We start from the raw sequence: 27840 nt of genomic DNA on the forward strand, positions 1-27840 counted from the left end.
AACCCATAAACAAATAAAACTCTGGAAAACATGAGACTAAATAAAAGTTAATACATTTCTATACAGCAGAACTTCACATAGTATTAATATAGATTGTCTATTTCAGAGAAATGAAATGATATTTTTGATACCAATAAAGAATAGTTGGTCCTGTTTATAAAGCCTCTTCTGGGACTAATATTCCAAAAAATGATATTTGCGGAAACTGCCTTAGGTTTTAAAGAAAACAAATATTTGTATGGCTGAATATTGAATGGGTTGTTGTTTTAAATATAGATATAAATTCTACCTCTTTTCTGTCTTACCAGTAACAAAGACTGTCATAAAATTTTTAAAACTATGCAATGGTTAAAGCTCTGTAAGTTCTTGAGACAAATATGGAGGATTGTTTAAAATTACCTTCAGAAAATGGTATTTTAAATATTATATGAGATTTTTCTTTTCTTTTGTTCTTTGTTTCATTTTGTATTTTTTGTTTCTTTGGTTGTCTGTTTGGTTTTGTGTTTGGCTTCTTGGTTGGTTGGATTTCTTTTTTCTGAGACAGGATTTCTCTGTCTGTCTGGAGCTGGTTCCATCGATCAGGCTGGCCTCTAACTCACAGAGATCCTTGTGCCTCTGTCTCCTGAGTGCTGCGATTAAAAATGTGTGCCACCACATCCAGCTGTTTTGTTTTTAGTGAAAATTCAGTCTTCCCTAAAATATTCCAATGAATGTTGTGGTCGACTTTCAATACCCATATACATACATATATATACATATACACATACACACACGCATGCGTGCACACGTGTGTGTGTGTGTGTGTGTGTGTGTGTGTGTGTGTGTGTGTGTGTGTATTAAACCATGATAATGAATGTAAGCCTGTAGTATCTTGGTTGGAGTTTCAGTGTTCCTCAGAAGTTCTTTTGGCATATAGTGTGAGAATATTGAGAATCAGGGATCTTGTGGATTGGTTCCAAAGGACACCGACCTCATGAAGGGATTAATTTACTAACAGATTTTAGAAGAATAAAATAGGGAGTGTCTTTGTTTAAATTAAGGCCTCTCTTTTCCTTGTTTTCTGGCCACCATGATGTGCAAAGCTCTGGTCTGTAATGTTCTTCAAACTCAGAACTGTAACTCAAATCAATCCTCCTTCAGTTTTCTCAGATATTTTGTTGCAGCAAAAAGAGATTACAAACTCAGAAATTCTACGATCCCCTATTGAATCTAGGTGTCTTAGGCTTACTAGTGCAGTTATGAAGCATCATGACTAAAAGCAAGCTGGGGAGGAAAGGGTTTATTCAGCTTATCATTCTACCTCACAGTTGACCATCAAAGGAAGTCAAGACAGGAATTCAAACAGGGCAAGACTTGGAGACAGCCGCTGGTTCAGAGGCCATGGAGGAACACTGCTTATGGGCTTGCTCTGTCCACATGGCTGGATGCCTCGGCTTATCTTCCATATACACTGGAATCCTAAAGAAATAGGCATTAAAAACAGTGAAGAAATGAACTTGCTGGCTAGCGAGGGCAGAAAGAACCAGGCAAAAGACCAAAAGCTTCCCGATACACGCTTCCAGCAGAAGGTGTGGCGTTGATTAAAGCCATGTGTCTTCCAACCCCAAAGATCCAGATTAGAACGTAATCTACCTGCTTCAAATTGAGTGAAAACAAAAAACAAGAAAACCAAACAAACAATAAAACCTCTCACGGGTGTACCCTCCTGCTGCCTGTGCCCTGTGAGAAAAGCCAGCAAGCTCATCTGAACTGCTGCTGCAAGCTCCTTCAATACCCACAACCCGCTGGCCCCAAGAAAGCATCTCTTCCTAACATCAGTTCCAGATTGGCTGGCATCGTCTGTGCCTGTAATCCTTGGTCTCTCAGGCAGTCCTCAATTAGGTCCTCCAGCAGGAGATGCTTTTTATGGCTGTGTGTGCCCCTCCCCCCGCACCCCCCCCCCCCGTGTTTAAATAGAGGTAGCCCTGCCTTTCCTGTTACACCCTCCAACTTTGAATTCTAGCCAATTCCACATGTAGTCAAGTTGCCATGGCCAGCCATTGCACTTGACAACTAAGAGAGAATCTTCAGTGATGAGTTTAGTTTTCGAAAACTATGAAATTATCAAAGAATTTGACTTCTATTTAAGAATGTCCCCAACGTGAAGCAGGAAAACACGCCATTTGTGTAAAGGCATGCACGTCTTGACAGCACACTCAGGAGTACAGGGATGAGAGGAGTCAGGAAACATAAGCCAAGAAAGCAGCAAGAAACAGAAGACAGAAGACCGACCTACAGGAAACAAAGAGCGTAAGAGCTCCTGCATGGACCCTGGCGGCCAACTGTCCTTAACTGAGAGCAGCTGGAGGAGGGCAGGGTGGCCAGACAAGTCAGTGCCCGCAGCAGACAGAATTGTCAACAGCATAGAGGTAGAACCATCCACTGCTTCACACCACTGTAGCTCTCGGGGGGAGGGTCAGAAGCGGAGGAGATCTATATCCCAATTGGTTTATTTTTATAAAACACATCGTATTTGTCATCTCTTTATATTAAGTGTCCGTGTTCTTTTTTACTTTTATTTTTTAGTTTGTTATTCATCTATAAACTGGCCAGCAGTACAGATATACAACATCCTGGAATGATATTCAATATATTTGTCCCCTCAAATCTACCCTTTGGTCTGAACAAAAAATGGTTTGCGTGATTATTTTAGACTTTCATTTTGAAAATGAATACATAAGACTCATATTTTTCTTCCATCTAGCTAACAATAACTTGAGGTCACATCTTATTTGTAGGACGCATGGATTCAAATTACAAGCTTTACTGGTTAAAAAATAACACAGTGAGAGATGCCTGGTGTTGTTTTTGTTGAAAACCATGGCAACATTTGGAATGCTCTGTTGAAATACTAAAACTCATTTTTGTTCAGATCAACAAATATAACCACAGGAAGCAAACTATAATGAGTTTTAATGATAAAATTAACTATAGGGCAGAGGAAGAAATCTTTCCTTTTGCCAATACTGCCCTCTAGTGGTAGAGTTGAGCTTTTTTAATTTAACTGAATAATAGAACATTTGCACACCAGGAGAGTTTTTTTTTTTTTTTTTTTTTCTTTCCTTTTGATAGCCCCGCAGCATAAATATAATGAAGTATTGATTATGCGTGTTGGCATTGCATTCCAATAAACTGTGGTAGAATGATGGGCAATCTGCCACATATTTCACCCACAATAGAGATCATAAGCCTAACACATGTAGAGTAGGCCATGAAAAGAAATACTGCTACATTATAACAATATTGATTTATTCTTCATGCTGTCAATGGCAAGCAAAATAATGAGAAGGATAAGCAATCTCTTAATGGTCCTCTGTTATTATAACCTTTGGCGTGTGTATAATCAGTTTATGAGGATGGATATCAAAACACCCAGTGTGAATTCTCAAAGGTGAATCTGCCAATACCCACCTAGCAGAAAAGAAAAATGGGTCTCTTCTCTCCATACCACCAAGAACTGAATTAATGCAACTAGAAAAATACATCCTGCTACCTCACCACCAGAGAGTCGAATCTTCCAAAAATTCACATTTCCTTGGGCCAGAGGGGCAGGGATAAGCTACAAAACAAAAACAGATAAACAAACAAACCAACAAAAATCAGGAGCAAACTGAGTTTATCAACCTTTGGAAAGTCATGTAGTTAAATGTGTGATGCTTGATCAAACATTAAAGCAATCATTGTAGTAAACACCACTAAGTCAGAAAAACAAAGGACATGCAGTTCTCCCTAAGTGATAAGATGGTTAAGAAAAATCTTCGTCCACTCAGAGGAATTGATTTATTGTTTTTGGCCCTTACAAATAATTATATCAGTTCAGACAAGTCATCTTCTGGACCACCACTTTCATTTGCCAAATTATGGTTAGGAGAGTTTCCACAGGGATGTCTTTATCTGGAGTCAGATGGTATCCAATAGTATAGCATCCAGTGCTTAGTTATCATGGCTGTAACTTAGTATCTACTCAATTATCACGGCCATAACTTAGTATCTACTCAATGACTGGCAGTAAGCCTTTACCACCACAGTGAAATCAGATACATATAAATTGCTTTGAAATTTTCCCTTAAGTAAATTAACATTGCATTCTATCTGTAAGCATATGTAATTGTGAATACCATCACTGTAGTGTGCTTCGGGGAAGACTTCCTCCTCTTATTATTTTATATTCATTAAAATGAAAGTTGAAATAAAGGACATTTCACAGTTTGCTCTTGGAATCATATTAAGTATGTGGGATGTTCAAACCTGTTGTAAAGGACCCAGATATAGCTGTCTCTTGTGAGGCTACGAAGGGGCCTAGCAAACACAGAAGTGGATGCTCACAGTCAGCTATTGGATGGATTACAGGGCTCCCAATGGAGGAGTTAGAGAAAGTACCCAAGGAGCTAAAGGGGTCTGCAGCCCTATAGGTGGAACAACAATATAAACTAACCAGTACCCCCCCAGAGCTCATGTCTCTAGCTGCATATGTATCAGAAGATGGCCTAGTCGGCCATCAGTGGAAAGAGAGGCCCATTGGACTTGCAAACTTTATATGCCCCAGTACAGGGGAACGCCAGGGCCAAGAAGTGGGAGTGGGTGGGGAGGGGAGTGGGGGGGTATGGGGGACTTTTGGGGTATCATTAGAAATGTAAATGAGGAAAATACCTAATTTAAAAAATATAAAAAAAAAAAAAACACAGAGAAGTTTAAAAAGGAAGAAACAACAAAAGAAATAACAAAACATCTTTTTTCCTGTTTCCTGGACTGTATTTGGAGAGGATGGGGAATAGGATTTCTGTGTGTAGCACTTGCTGTCCTGGAATTCTCTCTGTAAGCCAGGCTAACCTGGAACTCAGAGTTCTGCCTGCCTCTGTCTCTCCAATGCTGGGATTAATATCACACACACTGATATAGACTCCTGACTTCTCTAGGGTGTCAGGTGGGAGATGAAAGGTTCTGGAAGGACAAAACCGGTCCTGGTAAATAGGTTGCATGACATGAAGAGCCAAATCGACCTAACTGGTTCCCTGGTCTCCTTTGGCCACAGCACTAAATCTCAATTCTACTTCACAGGACATGAATGACTACCCTCCAGTGTTTAGCAAACGCATCTACAAGGGGATGGTGGCTCCAGATGCAGTCAAGGGGACACCAATCACCACCGTTTATGCTGAAGATGCGGACCCACCTGTAAGTAGAGATGCTGGCCAATGCTGTGGGTTGAGATTAGAAAGTGCCCCGTTCCCGAGAAAGCAGCTAGATCTTGAAGACCCCTCTCCTCCTTTCCAGAGATCTTGCTTACTGACTACATGTCTACGATCTGCCAGTCATGTTTTATGTGACCACTGATGAAGGCAGACAGCAGAGTCTAAGGTTTTTAGTTAGATATTAAATGTTTACTATTTGCCAATTTATCCAGCATTAATGCTAAGCATATGCAGAACTGTTTGTACTTGGAATCATGAACCATCACACAGGATCCTTATTTAAGTTGAATTTTGTATGGGAAAGGTTTCATATTCATGCATTTCTGTTTTATTTATGCATGGCCTTTTTATAAGCAAATGCTAAGCCTACATACAACATATTTTTATAAACATAAATCTCACTGTCTCTTTCAGATGTATTTAGAAGATTTTTCATTAATTATGTTGAGCATTGACCTATTTCTAAACATCCCAAGTTGCCAATCAAGACAGAGCTTTCAACTAATACGTAATTATAACACAAATGAAAAAAATCTTAATGTTGTTAAATTATTACATTTGATACAAGTCAAAAAATAATAACACCAGTATAAAACACCCTGTATAAAACCTACAATTCTTTCCAATTTTTTAAATGTCTGAGCAGATTTATATTTTTACTTTGAGGGACTCATGCTAGTAATGGTTTCTAGAAAATGCAAATAAACATATTAAAGAAGCTATCATTGAGAAGTCTAAAAAGATTAAAGCCTTAAATCATGCCAGGGACTTAAAATTATTTCTTAGTGCTAATATGCATACTATTTCTAAAACAATTTTTACATTAAAAAAAATCAATGGCAGTCATCACATTTTTCAGTTCCAGCAGCTACAAGCTGTACGAAGCTTGCTTTGACGATAACCTCTGGGAAAATAAAGAATACGTTAGCTTTGGAAGCAGTGGTCTTTCCCTCAGGAGCTCCTTCCCAGGGTGTTAAAACACCTTTGTAACTGACTTATCCCAGCTTGGAAAATAAGCAAAAGTTCCTAGCTGTAAGCACATCAGTTGCAAGAAGTAGCTACTGCACACACCTCAGTATGATCCGTGAGCACACCAATAATAATGAACGCCCACTGCCCGCTGGCTTAATCACCTTCTGCTGTCAAGAAACTCACAGACGGTCAAGACAGAACTACAGAGAGGAATTGGAACTCAGGAGAAATGATAAATGAAGAGTTTAGGAGATCATTGAGTTTAAGAGTGGAATTGATGCGTGGCCTAATGGTTCTGTTGCTCTGTACAGGATGCTCAAAGTCTTAGGGCACTTGATCTTGGCACGTGTGACTTTGGTACCTGGTGATCTGATTGTTTCCATGAGGGTGATAAATTATTTCTTGGTCAATGGTCTACTCTATTAAGTTACCTTTCCTAGAAGAAGTCTCTGATTTAAACCATTAGAGTTGTTTTTAGAACTTTCCCAGGTCTGCATTTCTGTGGAAGAAACTTTAAGTTCACATCCTTAGTTCTTACTGATTATTAATTGATGATGATAATGATGATGATGATGATAGTGGTAGTGATGATGATGAGGAGGAGGACGACAGCTTTTCAGCAAGTAAAATAAGCACTCAGATTGTTCCATTGGCTGAGCATATTGGCTTCACCTGCTGTATTTCCATACAAAAATCTAATTCTGTTTCCATTGAACACTGAAACAGTGGCAATGTTTCACCATAGCTATTATTCAGATTTTAGCTTTGTAACCATTTCTACAGATTTATTCCCTTGAATTAAGAAACCTATAGTTTAGCTGCATCCACTCCAGTGCAAAATAACAACCTGGTTCTAAGGAAATTTTCAGAAGACAAGTGCCATGTGCATAATTTAAAAATATTATAATTGAATTTTTTCTTACATTTTGATGTTGATTTCATAAAATCATATAGTTTCCAGATATGCTTACCAGTGTTTTCCTCTCTCTTATTGCTAAAAATATTCACTTACCAATAGAGAATCATTTTAATTTGCTGTCCTGTAGGGTTTCTGTTCCCTTATCTATTCCAGTATTTGAGCTATTACTGCTCATGTATAATACTAAATTACTGCTCATATAATACTAAACGTTTATTCAGTGACCTCTGTTCTAAATTGTAAGACCTTTAATGGTAGGAAACCCATTCAACATTGGTATTCCCATATCTTAGTTTAGTAATTAATGGTCAGCTAGGAAAAATTTGCATAATGGAATAGATAGATAAAGTAATATGTATTTGTATCCTCTTCAGTGTTGGCAAGTTTGCAAGATCCGCAGCAGTTTGGCGATATATATATATATATATATATATTGCTGTCTCCAAGCTTCAGTTAGGTTACTGAAGAACTGAAATTTAAGAATGATATAAATGTATCCTTAGAACAGCTTCTGTTTAAGTGATACTGTTTTAAGCATCACTGCTATTCAAAAAACGCCTTTATGCTTAGAGACTTACCACATCTCCTTCAAGACATCCTGTTTGATTTGAAGAAAGTGAGAACCACACATTTTCAACTATAAAGTAGCAAGAGCAAACCCTTTGAAGTGTCACAGGAAGAGGTTGAGTGCAGTCTCAGAGCCTGGGAGAACACTATTTCTGAATATAAATTAAAAATTATAAAACGCATGTTGTGCAAAATTAAAGTGCTCTGGAGGGAGGAGCAATCTTCCAGGATTCTAACACCATTGAGACTGTCTTTTTCACTCTCCTGGGAGCGCAGGATTGACTTGAAGAAATGATGGATCACTGGGAATCAACACACTGCTAACCTTTTCTTTCTATTCACTAAGGACTTGTCACTTCAAACTTGCACAAAGCAAAACTCTATGTGTAATTGCTGCAAGCATGTCTTGGTTACTTCTGAAGCTGCAGGTCATACTCTGTCATATGGAAATCTGTTTGGAGGCAGGATTATAGATGCAATAGAATGTGCATCTATCAGCACAGTCGTGGGGCAATCGACATACATAAGACATTGGCTGTTCACCCAGTTCTAAGAAATGATGCATAGGATCCCATAGAAGTTTAACTCTTCCGAGTAACCCTTCCTTTAGTGTACATGAGATTAACGAGATTCTTGTTAAGCTAGGCATTAACGGAATGGCTTAATGTTAGTAACTTACAAACTTCCTTATTTTTAAAAAACTAGATAGTTTTAGAGGATTATGAAAAAAATCCCCATGAGAAAAAAATCATAAATTTATCAATAGTAATTTGCTTAAAATCCATTCCTAAACAGCAAGTATTCTTATAATATTTTTCAGAAGAAATAATGAGACAGTAATCACCAGGATGGTGTCTTTCATATCTTTTGATGAAGATGTGAGACTTGGCAGTTCTGGACTTAGATGAGCCATCAAGGAGTATTTTAGGGAGTGTTTGTATAGGTGTCTTTAACAGCCATCCTCGCTGTTCGGGTTATCTCTGCTGATCTCTACAGAGGGGAAAAGATAGCCACTTATTTTATTTCTACAATGAGTACCTTGTGTTTTAGTAAACTGCTGTGATGTCACCAGGAATGCCAGCCAATTGACATTCCTGAGAAAGCTTACCCATCACTCTGCAGCATGTGATAGCCAGCGGTCCGTAAGAGGAGTAATCCCATTTTGTCTCACAGTTTTCTCTGTATGCAACACTGAAGGCTGCCCAAACCCAGGAATGTTACATTGTGTTTTGACTTCCTTTTAGAGTGCTCCTCTGTTTCTATTCCTTTGGTATCTTTGCTCACTTACTTTTTACCACTCTTTGTTTTCCAGGCTCTGCTGTGGCATAGAATTGATTCAGGTTATTGCCAGCTTTGCCACAGAAACTATTAACTACACTGTATAGAGCACGTGGAATATACACAGTTCATAGGTTCTTTCTTACACGGTAAAGCTGAAAACATACAATCATTGTCTGCTTGCTCTGTGAATAGCTTGTAAACACTGAGATGATGTAGACCAAGCTCATGTCCCTTTGGCTACAGAAAATTAGGTGGAAAGAACACCTTTATGGTGTTTTATACAGGTGGGGGTGGGGTTTTTTAATGACAGTGGAGTATAATTAGATTTGAAGGCAAAAAAAAAAAAAATGAGAACCCAAGGAAGGTTTTATGAGAAAGGTAAATATGATTCGTATTTTTAAATTGATTTATCAGTGCATTTTAAGTATCTGTCATGTATGACCTCTCTGGGACATACATTATGTTATGTAGCACTATAATGGTATGTTTGACGTAATGTGTCATGAGCTGTAAGTTACTAAAAACAATTTCATTGTTGCTATTTTCACTTGCAATCAATACTACAATTAATTTACAGATGAAAATGTTTCTGTCTTATTTAGAAATTGTCAAGCTTATCAAGGTTAAAGGGATATGTTTGTTTGTTTGTTTGTTTGTTTGTTTGTTTGTTTGTTTGAAAATACATTTCTTTCATATAATATATTGGCATCACAGTTATCCTCACTCATGTTTTCCCAAATTTTCTCTACCTCCTCACTTTCCAACTCCATGTCTTATTTCTCTCTCTCTTAAAAAAAAAAAAAAGACAGGCCAATTAAACAAGCAAAATAAATAAAGAAAAAGAAAAACACAGCACACGGAACACACACACTCACACGCATACAGACATGCACACACTCACACATACTCACATAAAGATACATATACTCACACACACTCACATACATACACATACACACTCTTACTCACATACATACACACACACTCTCACTCACATACATACACACACACACACTCACTCACATACATACACACACACACACTCTCACTCACATACACACACACACTCTCACTCACATACACACACACACTCTCACTCACATACATACACATACACACTCTCACATACATACACATACACACTCTCACATACATACACATACACACTCTCACTCACATACATACACACACATATACTCAGATACATACACTCACATACATTTTTTTCTCTCTCTCTGTCATACTTACACACAAATACACACATGCACACACTGACACAGATACATACACACACACAATTGAAACATAGATTATAAACAACAATATACAAACAAAAGACTATTAAGGTAAAAATTATCCAAACAAAGCAATGAGACAGAAAGCCTCCAGAAATAGCTTGGTGTTCATTTGGTGTTGGCCATCTACTGCTGGGCACAGATGTGGCCTTAAGTGTGGTTTTTAGACCCATGAGACTCTAGTGGAGACACTATTCTTGTTCTGCAAGTGATTGTCAATTGGAGATAGCTTCTTAGATATGGATATGAGCTATGCCCACTCCCCTTCTCAGCACTGGGACCCCTCCTGGCTTGGACCTGTGCAGGCTGCCACTGCCTCTGTGAGTTCATATGAGTGTCAGTGCTCTTACATCTAGAAGAAACTTTTTTCTTGGTATCATCTATTCCCTCTGACTCTTACAACCTTAATGCTCCCTCTTCTGCCAAGATCCCTGAGCCTTGAGGGTGGGGGTTTGATGAAGACACCACTTAGGACTGGGCATGCCAAGGTCTCTTATTTTCTGTGCAATGTCTAGTTGTAGGTCTCTGAATTCCTGTTAACTGTCAAAGGAAGCTTCTGTGACGATGACTAAGACATTGATCTATAGGTATGGCAGAGTGTCATTAGGAGTCATTTCCTTACTATGATCCTTTAGCAACAGAACAGTAGTATTTTGATTTCCCCCAAAGTCCATGGCCTATCTAGTCTCATGTTCTCAGCTACCAAACTCTGCTGAGCACTGTCCTTAAATCCAATCAAATAGTGGTTGGTTACACCCTCAACCTTTATGCAACTATTGTACCAGTATATCATTCAGGCAGACCACCAATGTAGATCAAAGAGTTCATAGCTTTTTAGGTATTTAACATTTTCCTCTGGTCATATGCAAAGCACATGCTAGTACCATGTCAACAGGGATGAAAGTTTCTTCTTAGGCACCAGCTTATCATCTCCATATTCAATAAGGTATGGAAGTGTCGTCTTCAGCAATGGGGCCTTACTCTCAGTTTTTGAAGAACAAACAATAGCCTTGGCCATAGACTGAGTTGTTTGGGGTTGGGGGTGAGAGGTTCCTTGGGATCTCTTTGGTCAATAACTAAATTAGATGTAAACAATTCCTAGCAATGAAGGTCTCTCTAAATGGAAATAGATGTATAGTTGGGGCTTTGCCTCCTATTAGCCTGTGATTGCATTTAGATTTCTTTAAAATATGAGTATATTTCCTGAATCTTCTGGAAAACTGTAATAGGTTTCCATATAACCTCAAAAATGACCCTTATTACTACCTGTCCCTCCCCATATTCTCTCCCTTAGCCCCTTAGTTCTTTCTTCCACTTCTCCATTCAATCCTTCCATTCCAGTCTCCCTCCTGCTTCTCCAGACCTATTTCCCCTTCCTTGGTAGATTGTTCTCCCCCTACCCCTGCCCAGTCCTTTATAATGTACCTAATCTCTGTGGTTATATGGATTGTAGCATTGTGTGGATGGTAGTATATATGATTTAAAGCTACCATCCACATATAAAGAGAATACATACCTTCTTAGTTGGGTTTTATTGCTGTGAAGAAACACCATGACCAAGGCATCTCTTACAGAGGAAAACATTTAACTGGGGCTGGCTGTCAGTTTCAGAGATTCATTCCATTATCATGGTGGGAAGCATGGCAGCAGACAGGCAGACAGTGCTGGAGGAATTGAGAGTTCTACATTTTGATCAGAAAGCATACAGGAGACTGACTTATGCAGGCAGTCAGAAGGAGAGTCCCTCTTCCACACCTTGTGTAGCTTGAACACTAGCAGACCTCAAAAAGCCTGGCTCCACTGTGACTCACTTCCGCCAAGAAGGCTACACCAGTCCCAACAAGGCCACATCTCCTAATAGTGTCACTTCCCATGGGCCAAACAAATTCAAACCACCATACATATATATGACTGTTCAAGTCTGTGTTGAGCAGTGTTTCTTCTGTTTGCATTTTGTAGAATAATTTGAGGAGTATTGGCATTAATTCTTCTTTAAGAGTCTTGTAGAATTGCACTGAATCTATCTGAGAGAGAAACAGAGAGAGAGAGAGAGAGAGAGAGAGAGAGAGAGAGAGAGAGAGAGAGAGAGACTGACTTTTAATTACTACTTAATTGCTTATCTAACCTTGTTATAAATTTTAAGTTTTCCAGTTTTATGGAGTACAGATTTTTAAAGTATTTTCTTATGAATCTTTGGATTTCCTAGGTATCTGTTGTGATCTTCCCCTTTTGATCTCTACTTTTAAAAATTTACAGCTGGGCAGTGGTGGCACACACCTTTAATCCCAGCACTTGGGAGGCAGAGGCAGGCAGATTTCTGAATTCAAGGCCAGCCTGGTCTACAGAGTGAGTTCCAGGACAGCCAGGGCTATACAGAAAAACCCTGTTTCGAAAAAACAAACAAACAAACAAACAAAAAATTACATCTCTCTTCATCTTTTAGTTAATTTAGTTAAGGATTTATTAATCTTATTCATTTTCTCAAAGAAACAACTGTTCATTTCATTGACTCTTTTAATTTTTATTTCCATTTTATTTATTTTGGCACTAAGTGTGATTATTTCTTACTGTCAATTCCCTTTTGGCTGTTCTCTCTTCTTACTGTTCTAAGGTTTCAGATGTGTAGCTAACTTACAATTATAAGATAGCTCCAAAGTTTTATGTGGGTACTTAATGCTGTGAACTTGCCTCGTAGACCTGCCCTCCTACGTCCATAAGTTTGGGTATGTTGGTTTTTTTCTATTGTAATTCAATTCTAGAAAGGTTTTAGTTTCCTTCTTAATTTCTGTCTTTCCCTATCTTTCATTCAGTAGCGAGTTGTCAGTTTCCATGAGTTTGTAAACTTTTTATAGTTTTTGTTGTTGTTGATACCCAGCTATAATCTGTAGTGCTTCAGATAGAATTCAAGGTGTTATTTCAATCTTCTTTTTGAGACTTGTGTGTCTGAGTATGTGATCAATTAAAAAGTGTCACTCCATGATATAATTCACACCAGTCTTATTCTTCTGGTAGAAATTAGCCTTGTGGAACAAGATCACAACACAAGGGGCATTTCCTACAGCAGTAGGTAAAATATAACACTTCAGGTTTGGAGTTCACTCACAGACATTCAATTAGATATTATGTAGGATGCTTTATTCTAACCATCTTGTTAGGAGACAAAGAAGTAAGTCTTCGGAAAGAGATACTTGGCGTTCTGTGAGGAGGACTCTTGGCTTTAATCATCCATTTATGAAGGCAATGATAATTTGGCTCTCCTTACTTCTGGGTCATTTTTTCTTTTGTCATTATTTATTTGCATCACACTTTTGTCTATCTATTTAGAATTTTTCTTTTAGGAATGATATTTAGTTGCAGATATAGATCTTATGTGAAATGTGTTAAATTTGCCTATAAATATTCCACAGTTCTCAATTTTCTGCTGAACTTCTTATATATTGTCTCTATTGGAGTTATTCATGGCATCTTAATTTTATTTCAAGGTGTTTTGAGGTGACCACATCTTTAACATCAGTTTATGCTGTGTGCAAATGAGCCCCTTCCTTTAACACATTCATCCATTAATTTCTAAACAGTGTATCATGTTGAATATTTGCTTGGCTGAGGATAGACACTGAGTTCTTGTATATAGGGGGCCTTATTTTGTTTGTACACATAAAACATAGCTCGACAACCTATTAGAGCCTTCTAATGTTTTCTCTTTAACACTGTACATATGTGATCCCCACTATTTTATGTTATTTAAAATTATATATAAAGCCAAGGAAAATTTATTATTGTTATTGTGGCTGGTTTTGTTTTTTACCTGTCTACAAGAAATAATCTATTCACTAGCAATGTAATTAGATATTGATTCCCATGTTAATACTGTCTGATATTTATGGCCTCTTATGTGCAAACTTAATGTTCATCAACTCAAAAGAGTTTCCAGGAGCTTCAAGAAAATGGATTTTGAATGAACCTTTGCCAACCCTATGTAGCCCTCCTTAGAAATAGTTTCTCATGCATTCACTCAGCCACCCTTAAGTTCTTACATGTAGAAAAGGGAAAAGATGCATAGTTAAATGTTAGAATGTTCAAACACCAGCTCTCCACTTTCCCATCCTTCTATCCCTTTCCACCTCTGTTCCTTCTTCTCCTTTGTCTAGTTTAGGTTCTTAATGCAAGTAAAATTAGATAATGTTTTCCCATTTTTCCATTCCCCAAACAGGAATAATTGTTATATTTATCCTTATGGATTTAATTAGTTGTGTCTGCATCATGCCCTCAATGTGGATCCCCACTGTTGCAAATGGCAGGATTTTCTTTTTTGTTACGACTCTGTATGTACAGCAGTCTTTACAATACATTGATACACTGTGTCACTGTAAATATAGCGCACATCTTTATAGGCTTATCCATCAATGTACACCTAGGCTGTTTCTACAATCTGAATACAGTAAATAGCGCTCCAGTGAACACAAGCTGTACATGTTTCAAACCTCATGAGAGCACCAGTAGGAATTCTTGATTGTTTTTAAGACTTATTTTTAGTTTTTATTGATATGTATGTGGGTGAATATATAACACACGTGTGCATGTACCCATGAAGGCCAGAAGAGGATTAGTTCTCCTGGAGCTAGAACTATAGATAATTATGAGGCACTAGACTTGCATGCTAGGAATGAAACGTGGCTCCCCAAGAAGAGCAGCAAGTTTTCACATCCACCAAGTCATTTCTCCTGCCCCCCCCCAAAGTCCTGTTTTATCATTAAAAATGGAAAGATTTTAGGAAAGGAGGAACAAGATCACGAATTATTCACTCTGGTACAGGCCCAATATTTGGGTTATGTGGTCTATTTTGTAAGGGAAATATGAATTTGCTGTCTCTTAAACTAGCAAATGTATCTAAATCAGGAAAGCTACACAACAGGGTTATTTGAAATTTTGAGGAGGTAGCTTTCTCTCTATTAAGAATATTCCTCAAGAACTTTAGTGGTTAATAATCTCAAAGCAAATGTTTCTGAGGATTTTGATAGCTGTGGTCATACCACAACTGCACACATAGTGATTAGATAATGTGTCATATCTGTCAGACATCTATGTTACATACAAACAAGAAGAAGAAAAATGAAAAGCAGATTGTTCGAATAAATTGGATTTGACCCACATTTCCTCTTATCATTTTTAAGGGCATCCCAGCATTTTATTAGAATTACAAAAAAATCATTTGACAAAGCTGTTATGAATGGAGAAACAATACTAACCACATTTTAGTAATTCCTAGTGTTAGTTCATACCTAAAAGATTCTGTGTGAATTATAAAGTTACCAAACTGTAAACCAAAGATTTTCTCAAAGACACTGGAAGAAAGAATTTTTGAAACCATGTCAGGGAGGGAAAAAAAAAGAACTTTGTATATCTGAAAACAGATTACTTAATATTTGGATTTAATGATAATGGGCTTAATATTTACTAATAAAATATGATCACATTAATATAAAAGGAGTTATGTGAGCCTAAATAATATCTTGGTAATTATGTATAAAAAAAAAGCTAAATGAGATGTCCTGTGATGATAGGAGTCTAATGATTTGGGCCCATTACAGTCTCATTGAAATTCCTCATGTTTGTGTGCTTCCAACATCTTTCACACAGCTCTGCAATTACTGTCTGCAGTAATTAATTATATTTTTCCATAATTAAGTTAAAACCTACTACATTTAACCCACAAGAATGGAAACCTAAAGTTAAAAAATGTACAAAATAAAAAAGTGAAATTGCTTATAATTTCTTAATATACATTTACATTTACTTTGCTATATTAGCTATTTCCATTGAATTGTGTGGGATGATACTGAGTTTTGGATTCTATGAAGCCTGAATACTCAGGGCATACTGAAACTTGGCTTTCAGTGGTTTCCATTTCACGAATCTACCACCATGATTTTCCTGTCATGATGAACTTTAATCTCAACCTGGCAGTGTGTGTGTGTGTGTGTGTGTGTGTGTGTGTGTGTGTGTGTGTGTGTGAAAGAAGAAAAACAAAAACAAAGAAACCCTACCATCATAATAAGACTCATTTGTTTGTGCTTGTGGCCTATAGATCTATCATATTACATTGTCCACATATCTATAATAAATAAAACTGCAGACAGAATGGACACTAATGTTAGTAAAACCTCTGTTGGTATACAACATTCTTGCTCTTTATCATGATGATTCCATGGAAATCATGCTTTCCAACAACCTGGACCCATCATGGGCTTTTCTGCAGCATCAGCTTAATCCTTAAGCTAATTTTATGAATTGTCTTACCGTGTTATTCACATGTTAGTGGGATATTTTCTGTATGATTTTATAATGTGGTCTAAGGACCACATTTAAATACAAAAGATGTCTGGTGACTTTGCTATTTAGCCAAGACTATTTCAGGAAATGAATTCATTTTTAAAACCCTGGCTTTGTCATTTGTAAAATATGAATACTTATGCTAACTCCTAGACTTATTTTAGATATGAATATGAGAATAAGTGTACCATACATAGTCTGATATTTAGTTAAATTTCAGATTGTTTGCTAAAGCTGATGTCAGCATTGTTAATGGAAAGAGAGGCCCACTGGTCAGGCAAACTTTATATGCCCCAGTACAGGGGAACGCCAGGGCCAAAAAATGGGAATGGGTGAGTAGGGGAGTGGGGGGGGGTAGGGTGTGGGAGACTTTTGGGATAGCATTGGAAATGTAATTGAGAAAAATACGTAATAAAAAAATCAACTCATAAAAAAAGAAGCAACGTTGTCATTGTCTAAGAAAATGCACATAAACTGCAAAGATTCAGTTTCCAATAAACATGCCTCTTGCACCATACTTCTTTTTTGTTTGTTTGTTTGTTTGGTTTTTGGTTTTGGGGGTTTTGTTTTGTTTTTTCAAAACAGGGTTTCTCTTTATAGCCTTGGCTGTCTGTACTGGAACTCACTTTGTAGACCAGGCTGGCCTCGGACTCAGAAATCTGCCTGCCTCTGCCTCCCGAGTGCTGGGATTAAAGGCATGTGCCACCATGCCTGGCTGTACCATACTTCTTGAGTGGCTGGATGTCCCTTCAGCCACTTGGAGAATTTATGATTCACATGTAAAATGATTAGGGAGGTAACAGCTCTTTAACACTCTCAAAGTATTCCATTGGCATTACATATATAAATCTGTCATCAGAGTGGCTGGGTGTGGTCAACACCAATAACCTTTAACTCTCTAATTCATTTATTCAGTCAAATGTTCCTTGAATGCATACAGGGCAGAATGCCCTCCAAGCTGTTCAGATACAGTCACTATCCCTGTGAAGCCTGTATGCTTACACATATGGCAAATAGCAAACATGGCACAGGAGTTACTATGACCACAATAAATGACAGCAAATTTGCAAGAAAAGGGATGGACTTTACAGTGAAAGAGGTTTCTTGGTTCATCATGGTAGGCAGTGCAAGTGAAGAAGTGCAGTTCATGGGCATGGAGATGTGGGAGAGATTTATGGCAGATGAGATAGCAGAGAAGCAGACAGGAATAAGGGCTGGCTGGGCACAACATTTAAGGAAATTCTCACAGTGACTTTTGCCCACCAGTGAAGTAATGACGCCAAATTCTACATACTGCCCAAACAGAGCCACCAGCCTGAAGCAAATACATTTAATACCTGAGCCTATAAGGAAAATTTCAGGTGCAGAGTATAGATTCTGCTTCTGTCCCCGCAGCGTCTCTTGGCCACCTCATAATCCTAGTAAATTCAGTCTAACTTTAAGGAACCCCATAGTCATAAGAATTCTAACAGTGTTCTAGGCATGTGGTGCCATGTGCCTTTAGTCCTAGTACTTGGGAGGCACAGATGAGAGTTCAAGGCCAAAAAGGTCTACATATTAAGTTCCAGGTCAACTAGGACAGCACTGAGAGACTTTGTCTCAAAAATAATAACAATAAATTGTAGCAGCATTAAAAAGTCTAATACAAGGCAAAGTCATGGTTATGAGTCTTTATGGAATAATAGTTATAATAATATAGTTATATTCTTTCAATATACAACAGAAATACATGCACCGAGTGGATGCCATAAAGCTCTTTTGCCAACTCAAAATGTAGCTATTTGTCCTCCAACCAAGGCTAAAACAGTCTCTGAGGATAGGGTGGAGACTATACTTTGTAAACATAACATTCACCTGAACTCCATTTCAAAGCAAAGTCCCAAGTAAGTTTGCAGTCTTATACCCTAGGGAAATGGTTCTCTACCTTCCTGATGCTGCTACCATTTAATAGAGCTCCTCATGTGGTGTTGACACCCAACCATAAAATTATTTTGTTGCTACTTTGCAGCTGTAATTTTTCTACAGTTATGAATCAGAATGTAATTTTTTGATATGCAAAAGATCTGATAGGGACCCCTGAAGCAGTCACAACCCACATGTCGAAGACTCCTTCCTAGAGACTGCAATGAACAGAGTTTCTTTCCTCCCTGAAATGGCTTCAGGACACATTTCCTATTACTCCAGTGTTTTGTCTCTTTTTAATGGTGCTTCACATTTAAAAATCTCTGGCTTCTTTGTCTACCACTTTGAAAGAGCTGGTCTTCAGCCAAAGTGTGTGTTTCACAGATCTTTCTGCTTCATTCCTGGCTCTCAGCTCTCATTGTATGCCTGGCGAGTAGAAATGACCAGTAACCATGCCACAGATAAGATGCTGTGCTGTCATTAAATTTAATCTGCTAAGTTAATAAATTCATTATATTTTAGTTCTCCCTCACTCTATATTTAAGACATGGGAAAATTATAACACAGATAGCCTACTCTAATAACAATGTCTATTCTCCTCTGAAACTTAACATGCATGGTACTTATTCTCTGCATTTGCAATGGCATGCCCATATGAATAAGCTTAGTTCCAGCAATGACCCCTCTCCTGGTACTAAATTTATGCATTAATTAATGGTGCATTACTGTTACAAAATACCTAACATAATAACTTCAAAAAAGGAATGCTTTATTTTGACTTGTAATGTCAAAGTATTTAGGCATTTATTCATTGGCAATTGTGCTAGACAAATCTTCATAATAATGTGAACACATGACAGAAAGCATGTGAGTGTATCACAGTGGGCAAGAAAATGGTAGTGAGATAGAAAGTGCCTTCAAATACACCTTCCCAAGACCAATGGTCAATGACTAGTACTGTCCCCTAATGTTCCCATGACCCCCAAAATTATGCCTGAGTGTTCACAAAACTGAAGTTTCCAAACAAGAGCTTGTAGGAGATATTTGGTATTTACACCACCACAATAAATAAACAGAAATGTGTGATAATATCTCAGGTAGAACTGGTGAATAAAAATAGCTCAGAGGCATATCTGAAACAGAGCCAGGGAATCATGAGCACAGATTCAGAAAGTGGGAGTCAGGAGTAAAGCAAAGGCACTCGAGCATAAATTATAGCAATGTGTGAAGCAGAAATGAATAGTGAGTTCAAATTAGATTATTTTTAAATGAGTTCTTTTCAGGACGGAGTATCACCGTGTGAACAGTCTGGATTTGTACAACAAATGAAAACACCAGAAGGTTTTGAACAGCTTTCATGAGAATTAAGTCTCTCTCACTCTCTCACTCTTGTTCCCACTTCCCCTCCCCATCTTGATTTTGACACAGGGTCTCACTCTGCATTCCAGAATGTCCTGAAACTCACTAGGAAGCATGAGTTGGCCTCTTTTTGTTCATGTTATATTTTTTTTCTGAAACAGAAAAGAGATACACTAGCACTTTTTTTTTTGCTCTTAGTTTTTATATCTTATCAAAAATAAATATGGTCTCATTGAAATTATCAGGGAGAACTGCTACAGAAGGATAACTGATTACATGTGTTTCTAAACACCTTTACCTTCCACGAGTTGATAGTAAGCTTAAAGCAAGAGCTGATGTCATAGGTCTATAAGGTTTAAGGATCTACATGTCTTCCCATTAAGACTAATACTTTACTAAACAATCCATATCTATTTTCTAACTTCATCAGTCCATTATTTAAATGTACTTTATGGGGGTTTTTTTGTTGTTTTTGTTTTGTTTTCTTTTTTGTTTTGGGTTTGTTTTGGTTTTGTTTTTTGTTTTTTTTTTTGTTTTGTTTGAGGGGTTTTGTTTGTTTGTTTTTGTTGTTGTTTTTTTTAAGATTTTTGTTTTTTGGTTTTTGGTTTTTTTGGATTTGGGGGGGAGATGGAGATTCACATAAGCAAAAAGAATCCAGCATTTCTAGATTTAGAATAGCATAATTAAATGTGAAACAATTGTGGCAGGAAAAACAATAGAGCACAGCAGATATTCAGAGAGAAAGACAAGACATGGAGCAAAAGATGTCTGTGGCAATAGAGTAATTTTTTCCCACACAGAAATCATTTTACTGACGCTTATTATAGCACACTTCATTGATTCAGACTGAGTTGTGCACAGAAAGAAATACCTCTTGCATTTTACCTCTTAGTGTATGGAATTTTTCTTTTCTGCAAAGCCATTCATTGTGAGAATCAGTTTATCTCCTCTGGTGCCCTTTCCAGTCATCCCGATCGATCAATTATCCTTTTTCAGGGGATGCCTGCAAGTAGGGTGAGGTATCGAGTGGACGACGTGCAGTTTCCATACCCAGCCAGTATTTTTGATGTAGAGGAAGATTCTGGAAGAGTAGTAACCCGCGTCAATCTTAATGAAGAGCCTACTACGATTTTCAAGGTCAGTGTGCCATTTTGTTTGAGACATCTATCGGACATTCAACCTGAGCATTCTGCCTAAGGTTATCAATATGATTTTTTTCCTTTCTACTTTTCTCCTCTTTAATTTTTTAAAATTGTTTCTCCTAGAAATTTGAGAGCCTACTTTAAAATAAAAAAGTCAGCTAGTATTTTATGGTTGGCATAAACAGATGCTACTATTTGATCCTATAATAGAGTCTATGTCTTTTAATAATCATGATATTCAATCTGTATTTAATCATATACTGTCCATACTGATCAACACAGTTAATACTATTATTCTAATGTCTATATGGCATTCCGCTGTGCAAGTAAACAATTATATTTTCCTTTGTGTTTCTAATGCCACAATAGTAGATATAAAGGCTACTACTATTTCTTACAGCAAGTAACTCTATTGTTCTAAAACTACTTGTGTGAGTCTCATCTTATGCCTGCTCACAAGCATAAGTACACACAGGTAAACTGCAGAAGCAAATAATACTCCTAGAAAATTTGGAAAAAATATCCATTAATCTGCACTGTGTTACTTTGTATTAGGAAGCTATATCCCACACACCTATGGTCACTTGATCTTCGACAAGGGAGCTAAAACCATCCAGTGGAAAAAAAGACAGCATTTTCAACAAATGGTGCTGGCACAACTGGCGGTTATCATATAGAAGAATGCGAATTGATCCATTTCTATCTCCTTGTACTAAGGTCAAATCTAAGTGGATTAAGGAACTCCACATCAAACCAGAGACACTGAAACTTGTAGAGGAGAAAGTGGGGAAAAGCCTTGAAGATATGGGCACAGGGGGAAAAATTTCTGAATAGAACAGCAATGGCTTGTGCTGTAAGATCAAGAATCGATAAATGGGACCTCATAAAGTGGCAAAGCTTCTGCAAGACAAAAGACACCGTCAATAAGACAAAAAGACCACCAACAGATTAGGAAAGGATCTTTACCTATCCTAAATCAGATAGGGGACTAATATCCAACATATATGAAGAACTCAAGAAGGTGGACTCCAGAAAATCAAATAACCCCATTAAAAAATGGGGCTCAGAGCTAAGCAAAGAATTCTCACCTGAGGAATACCGAATGGCAGAGAAGCACCTGAAAAAATGTTCAACATCCTTAATCATCAGGGAAATGCAAATCAAAACAACCCTGAGATTCCACCTCACACCAGTCAGAATGGCTAAGATCAAAAATTCAGGTGACAGCAGATGCTGGGGAGGATGTGGAGAAAGAGGAACACTCCTCCATTGTTGGTGGGATTGCAAGCTTGTACAACCACTCTGGAAATCAGTCTGGTGGTTCCTCAGAAAATTGGACATAGTACTACCGGAGGATCCAGCAATACCTCTTCTGGGCATATATCCAGAAGATGTTCCAACCGGTAAGGAGAACACATGCTCTACTATGTTCATAGCAGCCTTATTTATAATATCCAGAAGCTGGAAAGAACCCAGATGCCCCTCAACAGAGGAATGGATACAAAAAATGTGGTACATTTACACAATGGAGTACTACTCAGCTATTAAAAAGAATGAATTTGTGAAATTCCTAGGCAAATGGATGGACCTGGGGGGCATCATTCTGAGTTAGGTAACCCAATCACAAAGGAACTCACACAATATGTACTCACTGATAAGTGGATATTAGCCCAGAAACTTAGGATACCCAAGATATAAGATACAATTTGCTAACCGCATGAAACTCAAGAAGAACGAAGACCAAAGTGTGGACACTGTGCCCCTTCTTAGAATTGGGAACAAAACACCCATGGAAGGAGTTACAGAGACAAAGTTTGGAGCTGTGACGAAAGCATAGACCATCTAGAGACTGCCATATCTGGGAATCCATCCCATAATCAGCTTCCAAACGCTGACACCATTGCATACACTAGCAAGATTTTGCTGAAAGGACCCAGATAGAGCTGTCTCTTCTGAGACTATGCCGGGGCCTAGCAAACACAGAAGTGGATGCTCACAGTCAGCTATTGGATGGATCACAGGGCCCCCAATGGAGGAGCTAGAGAAAGTACCCAAGGAGCTAAAGGGATCTGCAACCCTATAGGTGGAACAACATTTTGAACTAACCAGTACCCCGGAACTCTTGACTCTAGCTGCATATGTATCTAAAGATGGCCTAGTCGGCCACCACTGGAAAGAGAGGCCCATTGGACTTGCAAACTTTATATGCCCCAGTACAGGGGAACGCCAGGGCCAAAAAGTGGGATTGGGGGAGGAGGGGAGTGGGGGGAGGGTGGTGGTATGGGGGACTTTTGGGATAGCACTGGAAATGTAAATGAGGAAATTAAAATAATAATAAAAAAGAAGCTATATGCAGCTTTAACTTTTTCAAAGCCTCCTTTTAATGATGGTCCTTAAATGTCTTAACCCATCACCCACCAGAAAGAAAAGGTTATTATGCTAGGGAGGAAGTGGACCTATTTAGAAATGGTTCTTTAGAGCAAATCTTGTCTGCATTGTCAGGAAATCAGCATTTCAGTTCACAGCTCACCAGCCAGAGCTTGATCCACTAGCAAACATTTTATGGATCTACCAGCAGTCCAGTTCAGTAGTGTCAGGATAGCAGCAGTGGTGGCATGATGTAAGCAGGAACAGCCAGGCCTCAGCTGAATTGGCAAGAGTCAGCAGGGGAATTAGAACCATGTGGAGCACCAGGAGAAGTTCTCAGCTCTGCCTCTCTTGATGAAGCAAAGATCAGATGAGACTGGAGACCAAGAAGCCTTGCACCACTACCTCTATAAGCAAGGCCCTCTCACAGTCCATTGAGTCCTATTTATACTCCCTCCAGCCATCACGTGTCCTCTATGGGTCTTGCCTCACCACGTGTTTTGTCTCAGCATGTGAGTCTGTCTTAGCAACACTCCATGTGAGTCTGTCTCAGCTGACATCACTCTGCTAATTGGCCCAAAGCCCCAGCACACCACCAGAAGTTTTTTGGGGCTTTTCTCTCTATGGAGTCAGGACAAATGGAGTTCAACTACACAATATAAGGTGCACCAATACATGTGTGTCGGTAGCGAAGACTCCTTCATCACTTGTCCTCTGACATGCTTGCTTAAGCAAGACAACCTTTCACGCTGTCTGTCTCAGCAAAACGTTCCTTCACAAGTCTGACTTGGTGAAACATCTTTTCACCTGTGTCCACTTCAGGAAAACATTCTTCATGTGTTTGCCCCAGCAAAACACTACCTGATACAATTGATTTTAAAGAACCTTTAAATTTCTACCTCAACTCTAATTTTCACAAGAATATACACCTCTGTGAAAAATGTTTGAAATGTTTTAACATAAATATTAGAACACTTCTTTGTGTGTTATGGTTAGTAAAAGGACCAATTAATATTGCACTAATAATGTGTAGCTATTACCTCATGGGACTAAAATTCCTCTCAGATTATGTATTTGAATAATTCCCACTGTGTACTAAGTGATCTTGGCTCTATTTGGGCTAATTGTTTTTAAGAGATTATATAACAAAGTGTTAAACTACAAAGATTGCTAATTTTATTCTCTAGAGAGAAACACTCTGCTCTTTAAAGTGTGAGAAAACTCATTGAAAAATTAATTTCTCTTTACAAGTAAGCTAATTATGTTTTTGCTGCTGATACCACTGGATTTAACACCTTTTAAGTAAGTATGTTGGTACTATAAAAAAAGTATATATTATTTTCTTTTAGGCAGCATTGAATATAGAAAACCATTTAGAATTGCATAGATAAAGCATGAACCATATACTCTACTAGAAGTTGTCTTTTCTTATTAGAGTTAGTAACTCATTTGATGACACTACCTAGCAGGTTGTTTAAGAATATTACGATAGGATAGGGCATATTCTAACACACTATCTCATTCCTTAATGGGAGTAGGGAAATGATCACTAACTCCCAAAAGTGGAACCAAGAATAAAATAACAAGATCTTTGATAGAGTGAGGGTTGGCATTTTCTCCTGTTTATAATCTGTATGCGGATTCTGTCACTTTTTTAGCTGGTGGTTGTGGCTTTTGATGACGGCGAACCTGTGATGTCCAGCAGTGCCACGGTGAGAATTCTTGTCTTACATCCTGGAGAGATCCCACGCTTCACCCAAGAGGAATACAGGTATGAATTCCCATCAGGCTTTAAAACACCAAGCTTTAGTGTGCTTTAGAGTTAACTCTCAAAATTGATCTGAATTTACCAGCGATGTTGGTTTTACAATCCTAGCTTGATTTTAAAATTAGAATGAAACCTTTAAAGATTTACCATAATTAACGTTTAGTATGAAGCACTTTAGCAATGCTTCAGTGAACACCTGATTCCTTATAAATCATAAAGAAGCTCTGTTTAAATAATTGTAAATAATGAACCCAACAGGGAAAAACAGATTTTTAGTTCCATTGTTGCCAGTACAATATGACCTCCACCTGTGATGTATGATCTACAGCAACACTTCCCAAGTCATCCGGTGTCTTTCTGAATACTGGTATATATTATAGCAAGGGCACCTTCAACTCATCAAGTGACAGGAAAATAATTCAGAATAACCAATGAACTGAGACAGCCGAGAGAACGTCGGCAAGTGTTAGGAAATATCTGTTAGGTCTGAAGCTTCTCACATCTGCTCTTTTGCTGGCACCAAGTGCTTGGCTGTGTTTTTGATTTCTAAGTTATCAATTTCATTAATAGACTCACGGTTAAGTTTTTAATCCATATTCAGACGTGGTATGAACCTCAATTATTCATGAAGCAGAATATTTTCATTTTTAAAATTTAACATTAAACAGGACACTTAGAAATGAAAGCTAAGTGGACATGCCCTAGAATTCATTTTTTCAGTGGTCATGGCCATGCAAGATTCTTTGAGGTACCAGCACAATCAAGCTAAGATTCCTATTTGGTCTCATCTTAGAAATACCTTCTTACTATGTCTTCACATGGAAAAAAATAAACTCTTTGTGAACTCTCCTTATAAGGCACAGATGTTCATATGCACATATGTAATGTGCATATATATGTTTATTGTTTATAATTCTGTTACCATCAGAAATATCTACCATCCTTGAGCCTTACTCAGTATTATCATCTAACTTCTAGTTTGTCTCAAGGGAAACTAGATTGCTAAAATATCCTGGAACCCAATGTCAACTCCATTGTATCTTGTTGATCCTAGTGTTGACACTGACTAATGGATAGGGAACAGCTACCCTTATTTGGGTAAATAATCTCTACATTACCTTCAGGACGGCTGAAAAGTGGTAAACATCCTCATTATAAATATACAATCATGAAGCAGCTGGATAACACGACAATTTTAATATCAAAATATTTTCCATAAAATGAGTACTGCAAGAAGCTCACAGCCCTGGAGTAGAAACTAATAGACCAGTGGAAAACACAGTGCAGCATGAAAACTCAGTCCACAAGGAGACAGTGGCACTACTGTGCTTCAGAAGCAAGGTGTATTGATGTACAGTCATGTCTGAACACCCACATCTGACTGAGTGGACTTGAAGGTAGTGTAGAAGTTATTCATCACAGTACACCCTCTGTGAATCAGTTATCAACATCAGTTTAAGAGGGATACTGAAATCGCCACTGGGTTCCAGAGCCCTTAACTAATTCCGCTTCTCCCGAGACAAATGGAAAGTTGGAAGATGATCCTGATTGAGGTTCAAGATGAAAAGATATCTCGGATGACAGTGGCTTCATCGTTCTTTAAAATCTGCATTTTAGTGTTTTATAATTTTTGATAACTCCTTACGAGTTTGAAGCTATAGCAAGGGTAGAGATGCTGGAAAGTGAAAGGAATGAGGCTAGAACTGGGAACATCCGCCAGAAGAAAGTTTTATCTTTATAATCCTATAGCTCAAAATCAATTTCCATGATGCAAATCCTGGAAAAACCTCCAGAGTAAGCACACTCTCTGTACTCCAAAGTCTATGTGAATAAAAATAAAAATCAACGTAAAAATTCATGTGATTACACGCCCATTTCCCCGTCATGCCCATCATAATGTCCTTCTCATTTGGCTCTTCTGGGATGCTTTGTCTCTGGATTGCTATGGCACAGAGACAAACAGGACAGTTTTCTGCTCCTGGAGGGATTTGCCTGATGAGTGACTTTGGGTGTTTCAAACACCAAGGTGACAAATTCATGTACTTTTTGCTAGTTTTATGTCAACTTCATACAGGCTATAGTCATGTGGGAAGAAGGAAACTCAATTGAGAAAATGTCCCCATGCTGTAAGTAAGCCTGTAGGGTTTTACTTAATTAGTAATGATGGGAGAGGACCCATCCTACTGTGGGTGGGGCCATTGGCTGAGCAAGCCATGAGGAGCAAACCATGAAGCAGCACAGCTCCATAGCCTCTGCATCAGCTCCTGCTTCCAGGTTCCTGGTTAAGTCTATGCTTTGACTTCCCTTGATGATGGTCTGTGATGGGAGTTGTAAACTGAAATAAACCCTTTTCTTCTATGGTTGTTTATGGTCATGAAATTTAATCGCAGCAATAGAAACCCCAGCTAATACATTATATTTTTTCTTCTTGGCTGGTGCTCTCACAGCAATGAAATTCTAGTAAATGAAATCCCCAACTTTCTTCTCCTGACTGTTTACCTTAATTCTAGTCCATACTGGGAAAGTCTAAGATGGAAAAAGACCAACAAACAAACCACAGACAGTAGGCGAGTGAGCAACGTTTCCCCTTTTAGCAAGCTGAGGACATCCTGCCCTTCCTCTGGGCCCCAGCTTGGGCTTGGCTTGTTCCCTGTTAGTACAGGTATGCCTCAGATTCTCAGAGGAACACGCTGAGCCTTGTCTTCAT

At 38.2% G+C, this 27840-nt stretch overlaps 1 protein-coding gene across 35 annotated transcripts in view; it reads left to right on the forward strand.

The window, feature by feature from the left end:
• Pcdh15 (protocadherin 15) overlaps positions 1-27840 on the forward strand; it is a 1553555-nt gene that overhangs the window by 1364908 nt on the left and 160807 nt on the right. For all 35 annotated transcript variants that reach the window (XR_001779427.2, XR_001779431.2, XR_001779430.2 and 32 more), the window contains 3 exons: positions 5098-5214; positions 20853-20993; positions 25024-25136. Coding sequence is in view for 18 of the 35 variants with exons in the window: in XM_017313785.2 (XP_017169274.1) it covers positions 5098-5214; positions 20853-20993; positions 25024-25136 (371 nt within the window). In the remaining 17 variants the exon portion in view is untranslated. The remainder of the gene's footprint in view (positions 1-5097; positions 5215-20852; positions 20994-25023; positions 25137-27840) is intronic.

This window comes from Mus musculus, chromosome 10 (assembly GCF_000001635.26).
Source record: "Mus musculus strain C57BL/6J chromosome 10, GRCm38.p6 C57BL/6J".
In the NCBI taxonomy this organism is placed as follows: domain Eukaryota; kingdom Metazoa; phylum Chordata; class Mammalia; order Rodentia; family Muridae; genus Mus; species Mus musculus.